This window comes from Rutilus rutilus (genome assembly GCF_951802725.1).
Source record: "Rutilus rutilus genome assembly, chromosome: 1".
NCBI lineage: Eukaryota > Metazoa > Chordata > Actinopteri > Cypriniformes > Leuciscidae > Rutilus > Rutilus rutilus.
Genome location: NC_140209.1, coordinates 46788644 through 46810034, shown reverse-complemented (window position 1 = coordinate 46810034; position 21391 = coordinate 46788644). Strand labels below are relative to the sequence as shown.

The 21391-nt window shown below is 37.2% G+C and overlaps 1 protein-coding gene across 1 annotated transcript; it reads left to right on the top strand.

The window, feature by feature from the left end:
* Window positions 1-1066: 1066 nt before the first annotated feature.
* On the top strand, window positions 1067-7633 carry dhx58 (DEXH (Asp-Glu-X-His) box polypeptide 58). The gene is made up of 12 exons (XM_084406166.1): window positions 1067-1161; window positions 1739-1912; window positions 2016-2220; window positions 2849-3039; window positions 3554-3667; window positions 3782-3914; window positions 4014-4199; window positions 4934-5181; window positions 5342-5653; window positions 5751-5941; window positions 6380-6473; window positions 6609-7633. The coding sequence occupies exons 2-12, from the start codon at window positions 1739-1741 to the stop codon at window positions 6795-6797; spliced, it is 2037 nt and encodes a 678-aa protein (XP_084262292.1). The 5' UTR covers window positions 1067-1161; the 3' UTR covers window positions 6798-7633.
* The last annotated feature ends 13758 nt before the right edge of the window (window positions 7634-21391 follow it).

Sequence of the window (21391 nt, the reverse complement as noted above, 5' to 3'; positions counted from 1 at the left end):
GCTGAGAAGGGATGCTTATTTGAGCTTTTCAAATTCTGAATCACGCAAATAGAGATTATAGAATCGCATAATGGAACAGAAAAGAGTCTGTCGTTCGCTTTTATATGTAGTTTATATAGTGAGGTTTTTATTTTTGGAAATAATATATACTTTTTATTCAGGATGGACACAGTAAATTTATCAAAAGGGAGGGTAAACGCATTTATAATGTTACAAAAGACAGTCATTTTTACAAAAAAAAAATATATATTTCAAATAAATGCTGTTCTTTTGAATAAAGAATATGTGTTGTTTGAAAATGTATCATGGTTTTCACAAAAATATTTAGCAGTGCAACTGTTTCCAACATCGATAATAATCAGAAATGTTTCTTGAGCAGTAAATCAGCATTAGAATTATTTCTGAAAGATTACGTGACCCCGAAGACTGGAGTAATGATGCTGAAAATAAATTACTGTAATATTTTGCAATACAATCACTAGATACATTTTTATTAAGTTTAACGATGTATATTTATTTACTTTATTTTTAAATCTTTTTAACCTTAATTTAAAAAAAAAAGTAGAAAAATAAAAAATTAGATTGAAAAATAAGATTTTTAGGTGAATGTGCTTAAAGATAAATGAAAGGGGTTCAACCTTTACAATACAGTATCTAGAACCTCCACACAGTATTGTTTCAGTTTCCATAATGTGTTTGTTTGGATCTGAGCATGACTAAGAGGCAAATGACAAAGACAGTTTCTTCAGTTTTCATTTCCTAACATCACTGACTGCAAAATGGGGCCCCATCAAGGTCTCTCCATTACTTTCTCAGTGCAGCCTCTGCCTGTGTTTCTCTTCACATTTACAAATCATATGCTGTTTTAGATGTCCACATCACTGGTGTCCAAGAGTCAATCAAAGAACAAAAGCACCCTATTGCTTATTAAAAAGTTTCTTTCATTTCTTATACTTAATTTCTCAGCCTACTGACACCTGCTGTCATTGAATGTATCCCCTCTTTTGTTGTATGTCGTTCGTCTCCTCCTCCTGGGCCCTTTCTCTGTTTTTGGTTTCGTTTTTCTGCTCAGCAGGCTAAAGGGACGTTTTAAAGAGCAAAGAAGGTTCACCCTCTCCAAAGTAGCACAGACCTCTCGCCACCACAGTGATATCAGCACCGGTGAGTGAATCTACTGACATGTTCAGAAATTTCTTTGATCTAATTTGTAGTCTCGTACAAAACCATAAGCAGAGAAGTAGCTTTGATATTTTTAACATGGAATATTCATTATTAGCTTTATGATAAGACCACAAGTAGTTAACAGAGCACAAAAACATTACAGGTAAAGCTAGTAGTAACATTTCACCTTTAAATGTTTATAATAAAGTTATGAAAGTTGCCAAAAGGTCTAAAACTTTCTCTGTTTTTTTTGTGTTTTTTTTGTGCACTACAAATTTACCATAATAACTGCAATCCAGATATCATTTTTTTTTACCAGAAAGTAACAGGGAAATTCTTACTTGGTAAACTTTACGGCACGTGACTAGATGCATTTTTGTGCCCGAATCAGCAGGAACTGTGTCAGTTATTGTGTAACAAAATTGTATGAATTAAACAGCTCGTAAACAGAGAGTTCTTTATTGAATTGAGTCAAGAACCCTAGGGTTCTATATAGAAAAGTGTACATAAACACTAACCATTTTTCATTAAAAGTAAATGGCTTCCACTGTGTTTTGGTGACTGTGTGTGAATGTAGATGGAGATCACTCTTAGATCATACCAGGAGGAAGTGGTGCAGAAGGCTCTAAAGGGGGAGAACAGCATCATCTGGCTGCCCACTGGTGGAGGAAAAACTCGTGCTGCAGTTTATGTCGCCAAGAAACACCTGGAGACTACAGCCAATGCCAAAGTGGCAGTGCTCGTCAACAAGGTGAAGCCAGATCACTGCTCAATTACACTGGGTCTGTGCATAATATTGTTTGGATCTTTTTCTTTAGATTTGCATGCTGAGTTTATATTTTCATTGTTCTCAGGTGCACCTGGTAGACCAGCACTTTGACAAAGAATTCAACCCTTATCTTGGGAAGCGATACAGGATAAAGGCCATCAGTGGGGACAGCAATGACAAGGACTTATTTAGGTTACTGGTCAAGGACTCAGACCTGGTCATCTGCACGGCTCAGATCTTGGAGAACGCCCTGAACAGCACCGAGGAGGAAAAACACGTGGATCTCACAGGTAACAGATGTTTTTGTTAGACACCACAATGTGATTTATGTGCTATTTTTAGTACATAAATGTAAGAGTGGCTCTTTGCATGAATATTGTGTCCAATAGAACATTACCCTAGCTGTACAGCACCCTCATTGTACAGGCCTTGTCTTGACTGCATCAAAAAAACCTTTATAGTTGTCATTGTTTTGACTTAGCCATATTTCTAACATGCAGTCAAACGTGACACTCAACAAACCTAGCCAGTTCAGATATTTCATGTGTTCTAGCTCAAGCACACCTAGTGCAACTAATAAGGCCCTTGATTAGTAGCATCAGGTGTGCTTGAGACAACCCCTGTTTTGCAGATTTGTGCTGTTGTGGGGGAATAATTTTGAGACTGCGGAAGTCATTAAAAGTTGCATTTTCAATTGAATTTGGGGAAACCACTTGACACATTTGTTGTTTTGAGCTATTTCAATTACTTTTGTTTGATTTGTTCATTGCAAACAGCTGAAAATCTGTCAATTTTGCCAATAAACCTGATTTGCAATGGGGGTTGAATAATTTCGATTACAACTGTAAATGTTTTGTCTCCTTTTCTTCCTGTTACTTACAAAAATAAATAGTCTCTAAATAAATTGTCTCTATTTAGACTTCACCCTGCTGGTCATAGATGAATGTCACCACACGCAAAAGGAAAGTGTCTATAACAAGATTATGGGCCGCTATGTGGAGAAGAAAGTGAGAAAAGAAGGGAAGCTGCCCCAGGTTTTGGGCCTCACAGCATCACCTGGTACAGGAGGAAATAAGTCACTGGATAAAGCTGTGGAACATGTCTTGCAGGTGTGTGTGTGTGTGTGTGCACATGTGCCGATTAGGAATGATACAGCTCAAACGATACAGCTAATATGATTATATATTATGACCATTTTCAACATGGATAATTGTGTATTTGCTCTGAAATTGCTTTTTGCAAATATTTAGTAAATATTCGATTAGATGGTGGCACAGCCCTAGTGCACGTTAATACAAAAACCAGCAGAAGTTTTTTTGCTTTATGAATTAATGGTATCACTTTACAAGGTTTCAATTGTTCTTCTACAGCATTTATTCATCTTTAATAATGATAATCTCAACATGTACTAATATATTTTAGCATAAAAATTTGTATCTGTTAACATTAATACATTTTTATAAACTAACATTAACAAAGGTTAAAAAATGTTTTGTAAAAGTATATATTGCTTGTTATTGTTCATGTTATTTAATGCATTAACTAATATTAACAAATGAGACCTTATTATAAAGTGTTACCAAATGAATAAAATAATTCTTACTCTTTCTATCTCATTTTCAGATCTGTGCCAATCTGGATTCAGAAATTGTGTCCACCCAGGATTATACACCAGAGCTCAAGAAAGTCGTCCCTAGACCCAAAAAGCAATATGACATTGTTGAAAAAAGAGCTCTGGTACTGTTCTCCGTTCGCTCCCAGACTGCACCTCAGTCATAATGCCATTCTCTACTGCCCAACTGCTTGAACGTTCAATGACCAAAATCTGTGTGTGTTTGTTTGTGTCAACAGGATCCATTTGGCGACCACTTGAAGTCAATGATGTCAATGATTCACGAGTTCATGCCATCAACGGTGAGCCGTGGCCTGCGGGATATGGGCACACAGGAGTATGAAGCTGATGTGGTGGAACTAGAGAAAGCAGGTTAGATGTCATTGCAACTACAACTTTTGAGTTGTACATTCCAAATCCCCTACAAAAAAAAAAATGTTGACTTGATTTGATGGTGTGTTTTTGGACCAGGTGTAATAGAAGAGAACAGACTGATCGCTCAGTGTGCGCTGCATCTGCGGCAATACAACGATGCTCTTCTCATTAACGACACCGTTCGCATGGTGGACGCGTTCAATGTTCTGGACGAGTTCTACAATTCAAGGAGAAACAAATTGCTGGATGGAACAGACTACTTTCTCCAGGGACTTTTTGATGGTGTGGATTTTTACTATGCTGTAGATTATTGTGATGCTCTTAAAGGGGCAGGTCATACAAAAACATCATCATTTACTTTATTCACCTGTATGCCTTGTATTTTCCCTTCTGTGACATCCAAAAATATTTTTTCATACAATGAAAGTATTTAATTGTGGGACAGTTAAATTTCAAAAAAGGACAAAAATATATCTGCACCATATCGGTTATGGGCTAGTGTTATACTTTTTGTATCGCACAAGTCAGTATTGGATACATATCTGCTGATATTGTATATTTACTTGTGCCTACTCATTTCCCCTATTTTTACATTTTGATTACCTTTCTGTCATCTAACACTGACTTAAAGTTAATCTTAAAAAAATACTAATAATTTAACACTATTAAATGTAATCTTTAGCAAATCTCAAAGTGGATAACTATTTTTATATTGTATGTTATAATGTTGTGATGTCCAAATTCACAAGTAGCATTTAAAACCATTGTTTTTAGTTTCATTTTTAATTTATTTAGATAAAATAGCATACAATTTTTATATATTATATGGGTAATCTGTCATAACATGGATATAATTATTGGCCAGAATGTTGTTATTGGTGCAAAAAAGCTCCACATGACTATGCTTTATTTGCATTATTCATTTGTCTGTGTTAAGTCCAAAATTTGCATTACTAACAATCTCACCGAGTCGCACTATTGATGACGAAGCTGATTTTTCTGCTCTTCCTACTCAGAGAACCGCGTGGAGCTAAAACAACTGGCCTCGGATGCCCGCTACGAAAACCCTAAACTTGCCCAGTTGCAACTCACGCTGCTGGATGAGTTTAGAGAGAACAGGTCTCGCGGTATAATCTTCTCGAAGACGCGCAGGGGCACACATTGTCTGTATGACTGGGTGAACACCAACCATGAGCTGCTGAAGGTCAATATCACTGCCAGCATTCTCACTGGAACGGGTACTGGTGCCAACCACATGAACCAGGTACAGCAAGAAAACATCTCAAATGGTTTCCCTAGATCTTCTAAGAGCATTTGTTGGGCGTGTTTAGTTGAGAAACATCTAGTAAGAAGGGAATACAGACTAATTCTGAATCTGCTAATAACTTTGTCTTCTTGGTATACATTTTTGTATTTGTTCTTAGTGTGAACAGAAGAGGACCATCGCATATTTTAGACAAGGAATCCACAACCTCCTCATCTCTACCAGTGTGGCTGAGGAAGGACTTGACATTCCAGAATGCAACTTAGTTGTACGTTACGGGCTGTTGACCAATGAGATCGCTCAGCAGCAGGCCAGTGGGCGGGCTCGAGCTGAGGACAGCGTCTACTCAGTGGTGGCTGAAGAAGGTGGGCGTGAACTGCGCAGGGAATTGACCAATGAGTATCTAGAAAGTCTGACCTCAAAAGCTATTGACCAAGTACAGAGAATGAGTCCCAGGGAGTTCAGACTCCAGGTTTGCTATTTAAATCTGGCTTTGCATTTCATATAATAGAAAAACTCGAAGTATTCCAATTTCATTGCCTAAAAGCATTTCTCTTTCTGCTTGTCAGATATCTGAGCTCCAAAAAATATCTGTTCTGATTCGGATCCAAGCCGAGAAGAAAAAGGATGAGAGGAAGCAACGCTACAGTCCTGCTCAGGTTCAGCTTCAATGCAGAGAATGTTTCCTTCAGGTCTGCAGTGGAGAAGATATAAGAAAGATAGAGAATTCACACCATGTCAATATCAACCCTGAGTTTAAGTGAGTTAGTCCTCAGTACATCACAGTCAATATCAGACCAAATCATTCTGGAAAATGTAGGACAGTGATGAATATTTTAATGACATACCGTACACAATCTTGCAAAGAAGTCTCATATGCTCACCAAAGCGGCATTTACTTGATCAGTAATACAGTATAAATAGTAATATTGTAAAATATTGTAAATCAATATTGTAAAATATAGTGATCAAAGCTGAATTGTCAACATCATTACTCAATTCTTTAGTGTCACGTGATCTTTCAGAAATCATTCTAATATGATGATTTGATGCTCAAGAAACATTTATTATTATTATCAATGTTCAGAACAGTTGTGCTGCTTCAATATTTTTGTGGAAACCGTAATACAATTTTTCAGGATTACATCATTCCTACTATGATTATAAACGAACATGTTTGTGTTTGTCTGTTTCACAGGAGGCATTATAGAACTGGTGGGCAAGTGCGTCTGGAGAGGACTTTTGAAGATTGGGAGCCCGGACGGGTTATCAGCTGCAGGAACTGTGGAAAGGTTAAAGAAAAAAAGAAGAATAGATCACATTGTATTATCCAAATAAACATAGGAAGAACTCCTTCAGAATAGTGAGTGACCTACTTTTCTTTATCTCTTTATCTCTCTTTCTCTTTCTCTCTTTCCCTCTCTCAGGACTGGGGATTGGAGATCAAATTCAAGAAGGTGGCAATACTCCCCTGTTTGAAAATAAAGAACTTTATCTTGAATACTCCTCGAGGCAAAGTCACTCGCAAGTGCTGGAAGGATGTTGAGTTCCAGGTGACAGAGTTTGACTTTATTGACTTCATGAGCGGTTTCCCTGACCTGGACTTAGACGACTGACACAACTAAACTCAGTCAGAACCCTGTAACCCTGGTAAATCTGGTAAACTGTAGATTGCTGTTTATCCTAAAAAATTATTTAAATGAAACTATTTATCAGCTTAATTTAAAAATGAAATTATCCATTCTGATTACGTCTTGGTTATTAATGGATGTTGTGGGCCATAGAAGCTTTTGTGGTTGATTGTGATAGTCAAAATACAGTTGGGAACCTCTGTTCAAAACAATATAGCTGTTAGTAAACTTTAAATGTTTGTACTTCCAATTCTACCATTTACTTAGTAGTTTTTGTCATTTATGGGTTTTGTTTTATTTACTTTTGTCTGAGAAAGGTGTGTGCATGTTAAATGTTTTGACAATATATTCATCTTTGACATATTTTCATTGATTTATGTTGTCCCTCTCAGGGATCGGGACTGTGCTGCTCTATGATTATTAGTTATTGTTTACATGACTGTGCAATATGTCTATAAATGCACTCCAAGCTCTTAATGACTCTCATTGCACTGTACAGTAGTCTGCTAAGACCGTCACTTTCAGATTGCTCAAACATCTACATATATTAATTTAACAGATGCTTTTAACCTAAGTGACTTACAAATAAGGAGAAATATGAACACACTTTGAGCCTTCATTTATAGACTGAGTTTAGTTTTTTTTTATAGTAGGCTACTTAAAACTTTCTCAAAAAAAGAAAAGATATGTCTTATGAAATATGAAATATATGTCTTTAAAATTCTTTCCTTTTTAAGTTTCTACATAACATTAACACATGAGATTCTGTATATTGCATCTGTAATACATTTTTAAAATAAATAAAACAATTATGCTCTGTATGTGATGTGTTTTCGTCCTTATGATTTCTTCACAAGTGGATACTTACTGTTATGAACCTGTGTGTGAGGAAAGACTACAGTCATAGATTAGCGTGAGAACAAAAGCAAAAGTTAAAGATAAGGTCTTATTTCACGATATGGAGTATCTCAGATTGATAGATTTTCAAACGTATTTTGTGTCAGCCACTAGATGGCGCCACGCAGTTTTGCTTTCTTTCTGTTAATTGTGAGTTTCCCCTTAGTTAATAGGTTACTGTATGCGCCTGTGATGAACACTCTTGGGTTTGTTCTACGCGACTGTGAGTCAAACCTATAGACAGTGACGTCATTGTAAAAGTCACTAGCCACCACATAGGTTCAAAACTACCTGGATATTTTGGAGGTCAGTTTTGCTCAGTTCGTTTTTTATACTGTATATTAAATGCAAAAGCAAAAGAAAAGCCTTGTTGTCCTTAGGCTGACCTGACAACCATCAGTCATGTGATGGACAGTTGAAGCATAAAAGGTGTAACTTAGGTCTATATTGTGCTGACGTGTAAATATCCTATATTTAAAAAAAAAGAAGAAGTATTTGTTCGATTAAACCGTCAAAATATGTAGAACATTTTAGGATTAGTCCAAATTGTCTGAAGAGACTCGATTGCTTTATGATGAACAGATTCCATTTATTCACACATTTAAAAACTGCTGTGTAACACACATGCACCTCATTTGTTCTCACACGTCAAGCGAATGTGCTTGAGCTTCCGTTTACCACAACTGATAGCCTATGTGAGTTGATTCATGTTTATGTGAATAAAAGCCTAAATTCATTCTGTTCATCATATAAAGCAATCGTGTCTCTTCAGAAAATGTAGAGTAGGCTACACCACTTCATTCATATAGATTAGTTTTACGATCTCTTTATGAACTTTTTGAAGCATCAAAGTGTCAGTATAGGCTACTATAGCTCCCAACAGAGGGACTGAAATCTCTCAGATTTAATCAACAACATCTTCATTTGTGTTCTAAAGATGAACGAAAGTCTTAAGTGAACTATCCCTTTAGGCTATTTATCTGACCAAATTATTTGGCAAAACAAGCAAACTAAAACTACAGGTTTTTTGTAGGCTACTAGGCAAAAAATTTTTTATAGAAAAACAAAAAGCTCACAAGAAAAAGCACACAATAACTACAACATAATTAGTTATTAATATTTCATTGGGTTTCTGTTGTTTTTGCATGCATTCATAATTTCTTTGTATGGCAGCTTGGCCAAAAATTGTCCGCACAATTTGGTTTCATTGCATTATCACAAATAAAAGAATTGTCTCCAAGCACATAATATTCTTAAAAAATCTTTAAAAAATCTTTGAATAAAGGGTGAAGATGTTTGTTCCTGCCATCACTTTGGGCACTACTGTGTTTGGTAATTATAAACATTTATTATTTAACAATTTCACCTTATTTGATTACATTATTTAACAGAGACATCAGTAGCAGTATCTGGGCTTCCTACTAAGTAAAATGATGCCATTAAACAAATATTTAAAGGAGCCGTATGTAAGATTGTGGCCAAAGCTGGTACTGCAATCACTTTTAAATTACTGTAGAGCGGTGTATCCCCTCCCCCTCCCCCCTGACTCGAGGTTGCCAGATAGGCTGCAGGATCCAGCACGAACGTTTGTAGCTGCAGCTGTGGTAACTAGAGCAGAGCTGGCAACCCGGATGCCGAAACACTACTGACTTCGTGATTGGTAGATAGGTGGAGGGTGGCGCTTCAGGCCAAAACACAACATGACAACATCAACATCAGTTGAGGGCTGCAACTTCACTTTTAAATGACAATATCCTGGCCGGACTACTGTTGTCAGTGATATAAGTATTTGAAATGAATATGATTTCCTAATGTCTAGTGACATATCAGGGCCATTTTATGATTAACTGAAATACATTTCTTACATACAGCTCCTTTAAAACATACCGTCTTAATATCTTTAGCTGCATTAATTTAGAGAATCTAATGGAAGAGTAAATTTTAATGTTAGGTATGATTAATTACTGAAAATTGGGTTATTAATTAGTTATAGATAGATAGATAGATAGATAGATAGATAGATAGATAGATAGATAGATAGATTAGATTAGATTCTTGTGTTAATGTTTTATTCAGTGTAATCAAAGCAAAAGAGAGCCATAGGCCTGGGGTTGGCATAAAGGGCAGTGTTGTGCCAGTGTGGTTTTGCATGGATCAGTGCTTCAGCAATGCCCACAGCACACATTTAAACACACACGCACACACAATGCCCGCAGAATCACACGCATCCACGTACACATGCTGCTCATTTACACAGACTTTAGCAGACTCAATCACATGTGACAAACCTTCACTTGGTATTCTGCTATTACTGACTTCCTAGTCAGCTAGTTAGCATTTTGATTTTCTTATCATGTCAGTATGTGTTATTTTTGCTTTTTGTGTGTGATACATCACCTAGGCATGCTTAAACTTTAGCTGTCAGATAATCAGTCAGTTATCTGTGCGTAGTGGTGATAATGTGACTGGTTTATTATAAGTCGAGTGGATTCTGATTGGCTCTCAACGTTTTAATCGTTGATCGGCTGAATAATCATTCTGAAAGTGATTCCAACAATATCGCTCCTCTGCGTCATTATAATTATAGTGTGGACTTGGTTGAACCCAATCTTACAGAATTATAAACCTTATAGGTATCCATTGTGTATGGTTATTATAACACAATCAACCCTGTAAGAATAAAACAGACGTCATTATTTTCACAATAATTACAGCACATTATCCTGATTATTATATGGTTATTTACCACATAAGTAAATAAATGGTAATAATTATGTGAGTAGAAAGAGGTGATATAACTAGCTCTGTGTACAGATTGTTGCCAGGGGCAACAATATACAGTTAAGAGTCAATGTACAATAACATTTGGCCACTGAATGCCGCAACTGACCAATCAGAATCAAGTGTTCAGGGAGCCGACTCAGGCAGTTTACCGCAGATGCTGTTTTCAGCAAACGTGAAAAGAGATCATACAGCTTAACCACAGATTTTAGGGGGGTTAAGGTGAAAGACCCTAAAAAGAGTCTAGCAACAGCTATGGGTCAGAAATATAAACAACACTAGAGCATGCACATAAGCACGCATGGCGCAGATGTTGTTGGTGTGTGTGCGCTCTAGTCTGACGTTATCAGACAGGATTAATCATGTCAGCAGGGTTCATAGGTGTGTTTGGTCTGCTTGTGTACGTCTCTCTCTAGCTCTTCCTTTGTTTGTGTGTGTGTGTGTGTGTGTGTGTGTGTGTGTGTGTGTGTGTGTGTGTCCATAGAAACCCAGGTGCAAAAGAGATGGCGAAGGAATGGAGATGGATGAATGGACTCCGTCAAGAAGACAAAACCAAATATTTCTCCTGCCGTCAGTTTAAAATGACTCAGCACACATATAGAGACTTAGAGACATTCCTCTTAGTCCAACAAAGAGCCTGTAATCAAAACCAAACGTTATAAAAAATTCCTACCCAATGGTTGTGGTCAGTTCAAAAGGATTGTAAAACAAAATTACATGTAAATACGGACTTGTTTAGTAAAGCAAATCTATATTTCCGAAATTGCTTTCCACCTTCTATGTAGCTAAACATGGTTTTTAATTACTGATGCTCACATGTAAAAGCGAACCTATTCAGAGACATATGCTTTGCTTTTTGTGTCCAGCTTGTAAACCCAGTTATTTCAGTCCATATATAACCATCCCACCACACTAACATGTATATAGTTTGGTATATAAAAGAAAGTGATTGTAGTGGAGTGATTAAAGGAATAGTTCACCCAAAATGAAAATGATTTCACTTACTGACCCTCATTTTGTTCCAAACCCATATTCTGCCTTTATTTAATGGAGCACAAAATGATTTTAAAGAATGTTAACAAGTCTTTTCCTGACCATAGTGATCTTTGAAGAGCCCAAACATGAGAATCATGTGCCATATCCCAAGTCTTTTGAATAAAAACTGAAATTTTTTAGAAAAAATTCACTAAAATTATTTTTCTTCCAATGAGTTGTTTCCATGAACAACCTTTAATATCCATAGAACCTTTTGAATGCAGGGTTATTCAGATGTTCTTCACACTGAGAAAAAAAAAGTTTATTTTAAGACCTGGCAGTTGCATAAACCGCCAAGACTAGTCTTACAAGTTCCAATTTGTTTTTTAAGTCAGTTACATAAAAACATACATTGGTCTAATTTGATACTGAAAAGTAAGACTGACTTAATGCTAGCAGGTCATAGACCTTAAGACAGTCTTAACATAATGGCTAAGTGTATGCAACTGGCCCCTGCTCACTGAAAGGATCTTTGAAAAAAAAAAAAAAAAAAAAAAAACTGACTCAAAAGAATGATTAATTCATTATTTGGATTAAAAATAAATAATAATATGCTTCATCTATACTCCACCTTTTCAAAACTCTATGTTGCTTTACAGAGGCAAAAAATAAATGTGAGCATTCTTCTTGAGTTCCACTCGCTGACTATGTTTTTAACAGCTGAACAAACTATCCTTGAGTAATGACCTCAATTTTAATCTGTTCCTCAAACAAAGTCATTGAATGACTTTGTTAAATAATAGAATTCGTTTTTTAGGCTGACTATTCCTTTAAGAATGCCAGAAACAAATTTTTCTTCAACGTGCTATGTGTCTGTCATTATCGGCACAGTCACACTGTCTACTGTTTTTCCTTCAGTCTTTCTTTCTCTCCTGCTGTCTTTGTCTCTCCCTCCCCTCCTCCTCCTTTTGTCCATCTCTCTCAGGCTTCTATGAAAAACACCCTGTCAATCTTGTTTTCTTTTATTCTCCCAATTTTATAGTTAATAGGCTCCTATTTTGTCTGCTAAGAAGCTGTGTATTAATGATCAGGTGGACTGGGCTGTTTTTTTATTTTTTTATTTACCGTGCTGAACGAGACTGGAAAAAAAAAGAGAGAGAGAGCAGTGCAGCATAGATTGTGTATTCGTGTGTGCGCAAAAGAGAGACTGAATGGATGTGTTGACTCTCTTCAGATAGCCAGTAACAGCCAGTAAAAGACAAGGAAATTGGCCCAAATGGGGTATGGGTAATTTCACATCTGCTGTGTTCAATCAACCTCTATCTGGCTTTTGTGCAGGCCAGCTCTCGACAAACAGGCAGGTGTGTGTTAGCATGTGTGTTTTAGACTGTGTGTGTGAGTGAGGTTGCTAAGCGCAGTACAGTGTGTAATACTGGAAAACAAAGCACACAGTTCTTTAGTTTGTTTGGACAACACATGCAAACCAAACTACACAAACACATTCAAACAATACATTGGTTGAACATATACTGAACATTAAATACCTTCACAACTCAAAAATATAGGACACGACTTGATTTTATGCATCCGGGGTTGATTGGATAGCGAAAAGTGACTGTTATATACCAGAATATGGCCCAGTGGATAAAACATGACATAAGATGGATTTTGAAAAATAAACTTGTTTCAGAGTCAGAGCAAGTTATTACATTTTGATGAACAATTGCAAAGATAATCAAATATTGACTTTAAATGAACAAGCATTTATTAATTCAACGTATTAGTCCACAACGAGACCAGAGATGTGCGTTAACAAAATGTATGGGTCTGTAAGAAATTACTTACAGAGAAAATTAATACTTTTATTCAGAAAGAATGCATTAAATTCATCAAAATCAACAAACATAAAGTAAAAAAAAAAATTGTATTTAAAATGTATGGCATTCTATTTGTGCCAAAAAAAGTGTTGACCGTGTACAATACATGTATGTCTAGTGCCTTTGTTTTATTTGTGTTGTCCTCAACTCAACGTTTTCAACATTGATAATAGAAAGAAATGTTTATTGAGCACCAAATCAGCATATTAGACTTCTTTCTGAAGGATCATGTGACACTGAAGACTGGAGCAAAGTAAACAAACAGAAATAAATTACATTTTTAAAATGTATAGAAAAGTTATTGAAAATTGTATTTATATTTCACAATATTACTTTTTACTATATTTTGATCACAATCACATTGGTGAGCAAACTTCCCTTGACCCACATTTTGAATGGTAGTGTAGGCCTATGCTACTTTTGAAGTCCACATGATGATGACGCACAAATAAACAGTCAAACAGTAAGTTGCTATCCCAATAAAATATCTGTAATCAAGCACAACCAATACTTGTCACAATTATTAGTGCTTTTGTTTTCCTGAGATGCAATGTGTACAGCGTTGCTCTCTTACCTCATGTTTTCATTCATTTCTTTGCTCTGACGTTATTAATATGAGCCACTGTTGAGAAAAACCACTTAGAATCCTTAGAAACGCTTCCTCAATCTCATAAAAAGTAGGGTTATTTTGATTTAGTTTGTTCTAGGTAATCAAAAGAACCAATTAGCACTATGCTAACATAGTAGGCTAAGCTTATTAACTGAAGGATAACGGGAAACAAACAAAGGGAGATTTTTAATTTGACAGATTTTAGCATCATATTACCTGTTTTAATAATTAGGAATTAATACTCAGTAAAGAAAGTTTATATCACTTCAGTCAGCCATATAATACATTTTTCAGCATTACACAATATGCAACAGCTCTTTAACTCCTCTGCCTTCTTCTAAATTCCTACTTTGTCTCTCTGATCTGTTCTTTTTATTTCTCTAATTGTATATGCAGTTGTGCATTAAGTTGTGAAGGTGTACATTTGATTTACTGTTTGTGTAGAAATGGATTAAAGGGGCTGTCATTCATGTATCACAATAATCACCTGAGAAAGCATCGCTATCTCACGACCAATTCGTACGAATTCGTACGAGTGATAAAAGGTGGCTAATTCGTATGAATTCGTACGACCTCACTCGTACGAATTTGTGCGATTTGTCTAAACCCACGTGATGGGTAGGTTTAGGGGCGGGGTCAGGGGTAGGTCGTTCGTATGAATTCATACGAATTGGGCAATTCGTAAAATATGTACGATTTAGCAAAAATCGTACTAATTCGTACGAGTGAGGTCGTATGAATTTGTACGAATTAGCCACCTCGTAGAATTCGTACGAATTGCCGTAAGATCAGGCTGGAGAAAGACTTGGGGAATCTGTGATAATGTATTATAATAACTTTCTTTTCTGTAGCAATCAGTCTAGTGTGTGTGTGTGTGTGTGTGTGTGTGTGTGCCTGCTGGGACTCGTGTGTAAGGTGGGTGTTGGGAAAGTGGGTTTGCTCTGGCGGGAAATGGCTATTTATGTAGCTGCAAATGGAGTGACACACACACATATGCTTTTTCTCTGTTTCACACACACAGACAAGTAATGCACACTGCCCTGCAGGCATTGGCAACCTTCACTAGCCAATGTAAGCCATTGAAAGGACAGGAAAGAAGTGAGAAACAAGCGGGGAAGGAAGGTGCGCTGGTGTTGTACGGAGTCATGAGAAGGAAGTTGAGGAGAAGATGGATGGATAGAAAAAAATATCAGTCAAAATACTGTCTGAAAAACAGAAAGAAGTGGTTGTTTTGAAATGCAAGAGCATTTCAACTGGCCACACTTGTATTAAACAAGTAGCCCACTGTTTCTCTCAGTAGCTTCTGGCTCAAAGCTGCCTGCTTCCACCCCACCTCTACTCCACACTGGCCCCAGTCAACCCACACCTCCACAGAACTCAACGCAGTCCAAGTTCTGCTTCCATATGCAAATCTAATATGTCCTCTCGGGGTTGCACTTTATTTTACAGTACGTGCACTTTCAATGTAACCTACTAAAATACTGAGTGTAAGGGTTAGTACCTAGTTACTCAGTTAGTGTCATTACTACAATATGTATATATGTATGTATGCAAAACAGGACTGTAAAATAAAGTGCTATCCCTCTCGGCCAGGAAAACATTTGCACATTGCACATTTTTGCAATTGCGAAAGTGATAGGTGAACTAGGGATGGTCACCTCACCACACTTTTTACTGTAACTTCTGTCATCTTCAGTCACATGATCCTTCAGAAATCATAATATGCTGATTTGGAGTAGGCTATATAGCTTTTTTTTTAACGAAAGATCAAAGGAACTTAGTCCCGGAGTAACCACAGAATATAAGGATGTAGAAAGTATTCTTCTCTGAAGCTTTATTTGTAAAATGAAGATGCATTTAAATAACTCTGATTCATTTTAATTAATGATATGCTCCTGAAATGGCCCATAGCCCAGCAGTAATGTGCTTTAAAAAAAAACTAATTTAAGGATTTAAGGAAGGTCCCATATTGTACACCATTCTGAAGTTTTATTTTACGTGTTGATGTCCTTAAGAATATATATTTGCGTTATAAACCATCCCAATACATTTTTACAGCTCCTTTCTCAGGAGCTCTGCTAAGAACAGGTCGAGTTTGGCCTTTCTAATTAATATTCATGAGCCTCTCTTCTGATCGGCCTGTTGTTTTCTGAGTGACGCACGGCCAGTCCAACCACAGGTAACTAGGCCGTGGCTTGGTTAACGCTAATTTAAACTGTCTGTAAAATGTGTCAAATTTGTTTTAAATCTCCAAAATATGTACGTTAATAGCTAGTTATACACTGATTTTGAAACACTTAACTGCTTTATAATGTAACGTTAGCAGACAGACACTGAATGCAGTAAGCTATGTAAATGTAAGCTTAGCGTTAAGTTCTGCCAGGAAGACTCAATCAGCGCGTTATGAATTAACTCACTTCTAACCAATCATGTGTTAACACTCTCAGTATAAAAGAATGGTACTTACATCCGTCTGAGTTCGCAGATACTGACGGCGCCAATTACCACCATCCTCCCCAACCACCTCCAAGATGGTCCTTTCCCTCCATCCTCCCCACCACCACCAGGATGGTCCCTTCCTTTACCTCCAGGGGGTCGGCTGCGCCCCTGCCTTCATCTTCAGGCGGGATTTGCAGATTCCGTTACCCTCGCATTGCTTGCTAAGGACGGGGCCTACGCCAAAGACTATGCTTGCTGAGCTATTAATAAATTTACTCTTGTTATATCATTTTATCTCCCGAGTCTTTCTGGTAGAACTATTGCTTTCCATACAGTAAGTTGACGTGCTACAATTTCTTTTACAATGTTACTTCTTTCTGTAAAAGGTGTAGCCTACTTGTGGTAAATGTGCAAAGATGCCCACATAACGCGAGAACATATGCTGCAATTGACGCCCAAGGTAAACTTGTAAAACTATGAACTGTAGGGACTGCAGCATCTTTGAGGAGTAGCTTCTTTGAAAAAACAGCATCGAACTGAGCCTGATTGACAAAGCAGCCACTTGTGAACTGTGCAGAACAGACGGTTAATGTCGAACTAAATTGCTGTGGCGTTTCTGAATAAATAAACATTAGCCACTGCATGTTCTCTTATATTTATGTTGTTTAGAAGCCTGTGCAATGATGTAGTTTTCCTGACGGTGGGCAGTGCTTGGGGTGGTGACTGAAGGCGGTGACCGAGTAGTTCTGACATCACATTTATACGGAAGTCACAACGGCTTGTGAAAAGGCACAGCTACTTTATGCAGGCTGTGTGCATTTGTCTGTGGATTGACTATTTTGAAACTTATATGGTCATTTCATAGCCCCCTAGTCAGGAAATTTCAGCCAGGAAAAAGCCAGTCAGGAAAAAGCCAGGAAATTTCAGTTTTGACAAAATGGGACCTTTAAAGAGGAGTCGATTCTCGATTCCAAAATGTTGAAAACAGTTGAATAATGTTTTTCTGGAAACCGTGATACATTGTTTTTCATGATTCTTTGAATAAAAATTTCAAATGAACAGCATTTTGAAATATAATTTTTTTGTAAGAAAATGTTTTTACTGTGACATTTTTTATTAATTGAATGCATCCTTGCTGAATAAAAGTAGCCTACCCTATTAATAATTTCTTAGAAAAAAAATCTAACTGACCCCAAGCTTTTGAACAGTAATTATTTATTTTATGTTTTATATAGGCTATATATTTTTAAATAGCATCTTAATACTTTTTCAATGCTTATATTTTAAATCCATTCCAAAGTTTCTCTTTTCTTACGATTTGTTTGTTTTACGTTTATATATTTGTTGCATAAAAGCACGCATTTGCTCCACCTCATTTGACCAGCATTTTAAGGGTGACCCAGAGTAACTTCTCGTGTGAACAAACCGTTAACTGGAATGTGCCTCTGATGCTTTTCAATCAGATGAGCGGTGGAGGATTACTGCTTTTCTGGGGCGTTTGGATTGAAAATGAAAAATGCACCGAATGAGAGAACGAGAGAGAGAGGATTAAGGGATGAAATTAGGTTTGGATGACTAGTTTGTGGGTGCATGTTAGTATTGCATCTAGTCCTGCTCCGTTACTGTGGGTCAATAATTAGAAAGGATATGCATGCTATGTGCTAAACGGATCTTTGGCAACAGATTCAGCATTAACGCATTTTAATGGGTTAAATGTGTTGCAGGTGCAGATCAGGAGGTTTCGTTGTTTAACGGTGAGTTTAGGTAATGACAGCCCCTCACACTGGCACACTTCCTAATGGGTTGGCAATCAGGGTGCTTGGAAGATCCAACCCTGATATTATTCCACGATTTCCCACTATAGCCGTGAGGAGTGGCCACAGTGATTGGAGCATTGTGAAAGGAAGTGGTTTTCCCTGGTCCACTGATCATATCAGTTAGGTCCCAGCTCATTTCCTTTGAATGCTTTTGTGTGTTTTGGAAGAGTTTGGAAGTGAATGTGTATGAGCTCACTGTTTCTGCCTTAAATTAATACATTGTCTAAATGTATACATTGTTGGCTAACTGTATGATTGTACATTTCTGAAATATAACTTAGACACAGTCACCTCTGATAACAGATCACTCTAAATTGTAATGTAGACACATGCATTTTCTGTAAAGTATGTATTTTCTGTAAATATGTATTGTGAAAAGTTGCTATAAATGTGAATTGGAATTTATTTGAAGTGTACAAACTACAAAGAGGATGAATAAGGTGAAATGTTAGATGGTTATACTCGTGTCCATGTTCTTAAATGCCTGAATGGGTATAGCTAAGCCACTGATTGCATTTACCATATTGGTGCATGTCATATGAATTGAAATAAAAATATAAAGTAAAATAATTTTGTTACTTCTAATACAGAAATCACATGACATTGTGCTGTTAAAATGACTGCTTTTGTATTACGTTTGTCCATTTTTGTAGGATCTGAAATCTTTGCCGGCTGGTGTTGAGCACTGAGGATGAGGAGCCCAGAGCTGAATCCTGGAAATGGTGCCATGGATGAGACCCTCCATCACTCCACCTGAACTTATTGCCTCAGATTGTGAAGCACAGCGCATCACGCAACAACCTCAGGCACGAAGGCACGGCTCACCTCTGGCTGTGAAGAAAATAGAGCACCAGTGTGTTTTCAGCATGCCACAGGCTCGCTCTTCTATGCTTCGCTCACAGGAGTGTTTGCTGTTGAGACGAGCCTCACAGGGTTCTGTTCAGTCTCTCTGTATGAGGTGATGAGGCAGACGGTGCACTCAGGCTAGGATAGCCACCATGTCCCTTTCCCATCCATGATCAGATGCTAGTCTGACTGCAGCAATGAGGGACATGATGGATGGCAGAGACAGGTGAAGGTGGGAATGCTTTTCAGCTGATTCATCAGAAAGAGTGAGAACCGCTGTGTTGAGATGGCAGTAGGATGTAGGTTTCACCCATAGACAGTAAAAGAAATGGACACAGCGACCCCATTGGATTCAACGGAGACAAAGTGAAGCCCATTAGAAACTTTTACTTCCTGGGGGTCCAGCGTACTGCGCAGACTCAAACTGAGCTCGACGACGTAGATGTGACGTGAGCAAACCGTCTGTCTTCTAGTGGCTGTGCCAAGATCAATCTGAATCATTACCTTCCGAAACTCGCAGAGACGGAGAGCGTGAGTAGGAGCTGTCCATGATCTTGGAGCAGGAGAAACTTTTTGTAGGTGTTCTGATTAATTACTTTGTCATTTTGCCTCGACGTCCTCCCGATTGCCCGCGAGCTTCTCTTCCTGTCCATACGGTAATTCTCTACTGTGCGACAGAGAGTCGCGTGGCTGTGACGCAATCGTTAGCCTACTTTTACAAAAACTGCTTCTACAGGGCCATAACGTAAGATACAAGGTAATGGAGCCTTTTATACATTTTCGTGTTTCTTTAGAAATAAATAATGGACAAATGGAGTCTTTAAACGCCTCAGATGTGAAGTTATTCGCTGTCAAAGTGACGCAAAAATGAATGGGAGTCAATGGGATGCTAACTGCAGGTGGGGTTCCGTTAGCCAATGGCGGCGTCCGGGGGTGCTTCAAAATAATACAAATCCCTGCCCCCTTGGTTTCACCGCCTGTAAATATGTGATTGTTAGAACAATAAGTTTGAATAAAGCTTTGTTTCATGTGTTGTTGACTTGTGTATATATATTTATTTATTGTGATGGTTACTTTTTTCAATCTTTTACTAATTTATTCACGCTTATTGTTGTCAGTAAATAAAATATAATTAATTAATGCATTAATTCATTGCTTGACTGAAAATTGAGATGTGTTCACTGCATTTATCTAGTGTGTATTCATGCATAGCTATGTCATATGACAAAACTAATAACATTTTGCTTGTTTTACTAAAATATATAATTTTCAGTTAAAAAAAAAAAAGTTATACAATTAAGTATTGGTCAGCATTTATCATTATTATTGTGCATAAGTGTTGGGGTGGGCTAGCAATGCCATTCATTTTGGGGTAATCTTAATTTTTAAGGAGTGATGCTTGAATTTTCCCTGAATAAAATGAAGTTTTCTCCAAAGGTGAGATCTTCTCGCAGGTGCCCATCTCCTTTGTACAGACATTACAAACGCTGAGGAGACTGTTCTAGGTAGGGCTGTCGAGTTACTGATGTTAGTGCACCTGTCGCTCATGTCATTTTGTTATTGCAGAATTTATAGTTACATAAAGATCAGGGAAAGATACCATGGTTGTATCTTTCAATAATGAACAATCATAATGACAAAAAAACAGAAAACATAATTATTATGGGTTTGTGTACATCATAATATAAGATTATATACACAGGAAAAAGGCAGAATGACAAGGTTAAATATCTTTGAATAATTCATCATAATACATAAAGAAAATGCATTTTTTGTGGGATGAAACGAGGTTTAAATTCAACAAGAAAAAGAGGACTTTTGCTTGTGGGTGAACATTTTTGCATTTAAAATGAAGAAATTAACAACATATTCAAGAGATGACGATTTGGGGGTTTCAAAATAAAAATGATATCTTTAAGGATAAAACTGTGGGTTAAAAATATAAGAACTTAAATAAACCCATAATTGATTGGTTATACTACAATCACAAAATAAATGGGCAGCTGTTTCCTCAACAAGACCACAATGAGCAAGTTTCATCAATAGATATTTACAGATAGATGAGTTAAACTTGTCACTCATATCTTTTAAGTTGTTGCGCTTGTGATAACGTCGTACGTCACATGATAACGTCAACATGGCGGATGATGTACGGATTGCATTCATACTTAACGAGATCAGGCTATATAGTAGGCCTACCTACTCTTTTAGCGCTCGTAAAGTAAGTACTTATTGAAATGAAGTACCTACTCAGTGAGTATTCGGTTTCGGATGCAGCCACGATACCGTGTCCCGTTTGTCATTTTAGGTGTCAGAAGGGTGCTCGAGACTCGTAGG

Coding starts and splice junctions, on each gene's coding strand:
- dhx58 (XM_084406166.1), top strand. CDS start 1,739: ATGGAGATCACTCTTAGATCATACCAGGAGGAAGTGGTGCAGAAGGCT. Junction 4,200..4,933: donor TCTCCAGGGACTTTTTGATG/GTGTGGATTTTT, acceptor CTTCCTACTCAG/AGAACCGCGTGGAGCTAAAA. Junction 6,474..6,608: donor GCTGCAGGAACTGTGGAAAG/GTTAAAGAAAAA, acceptor TCCCTCTCTCAG/GACTGGGGATTGGAGATCAA.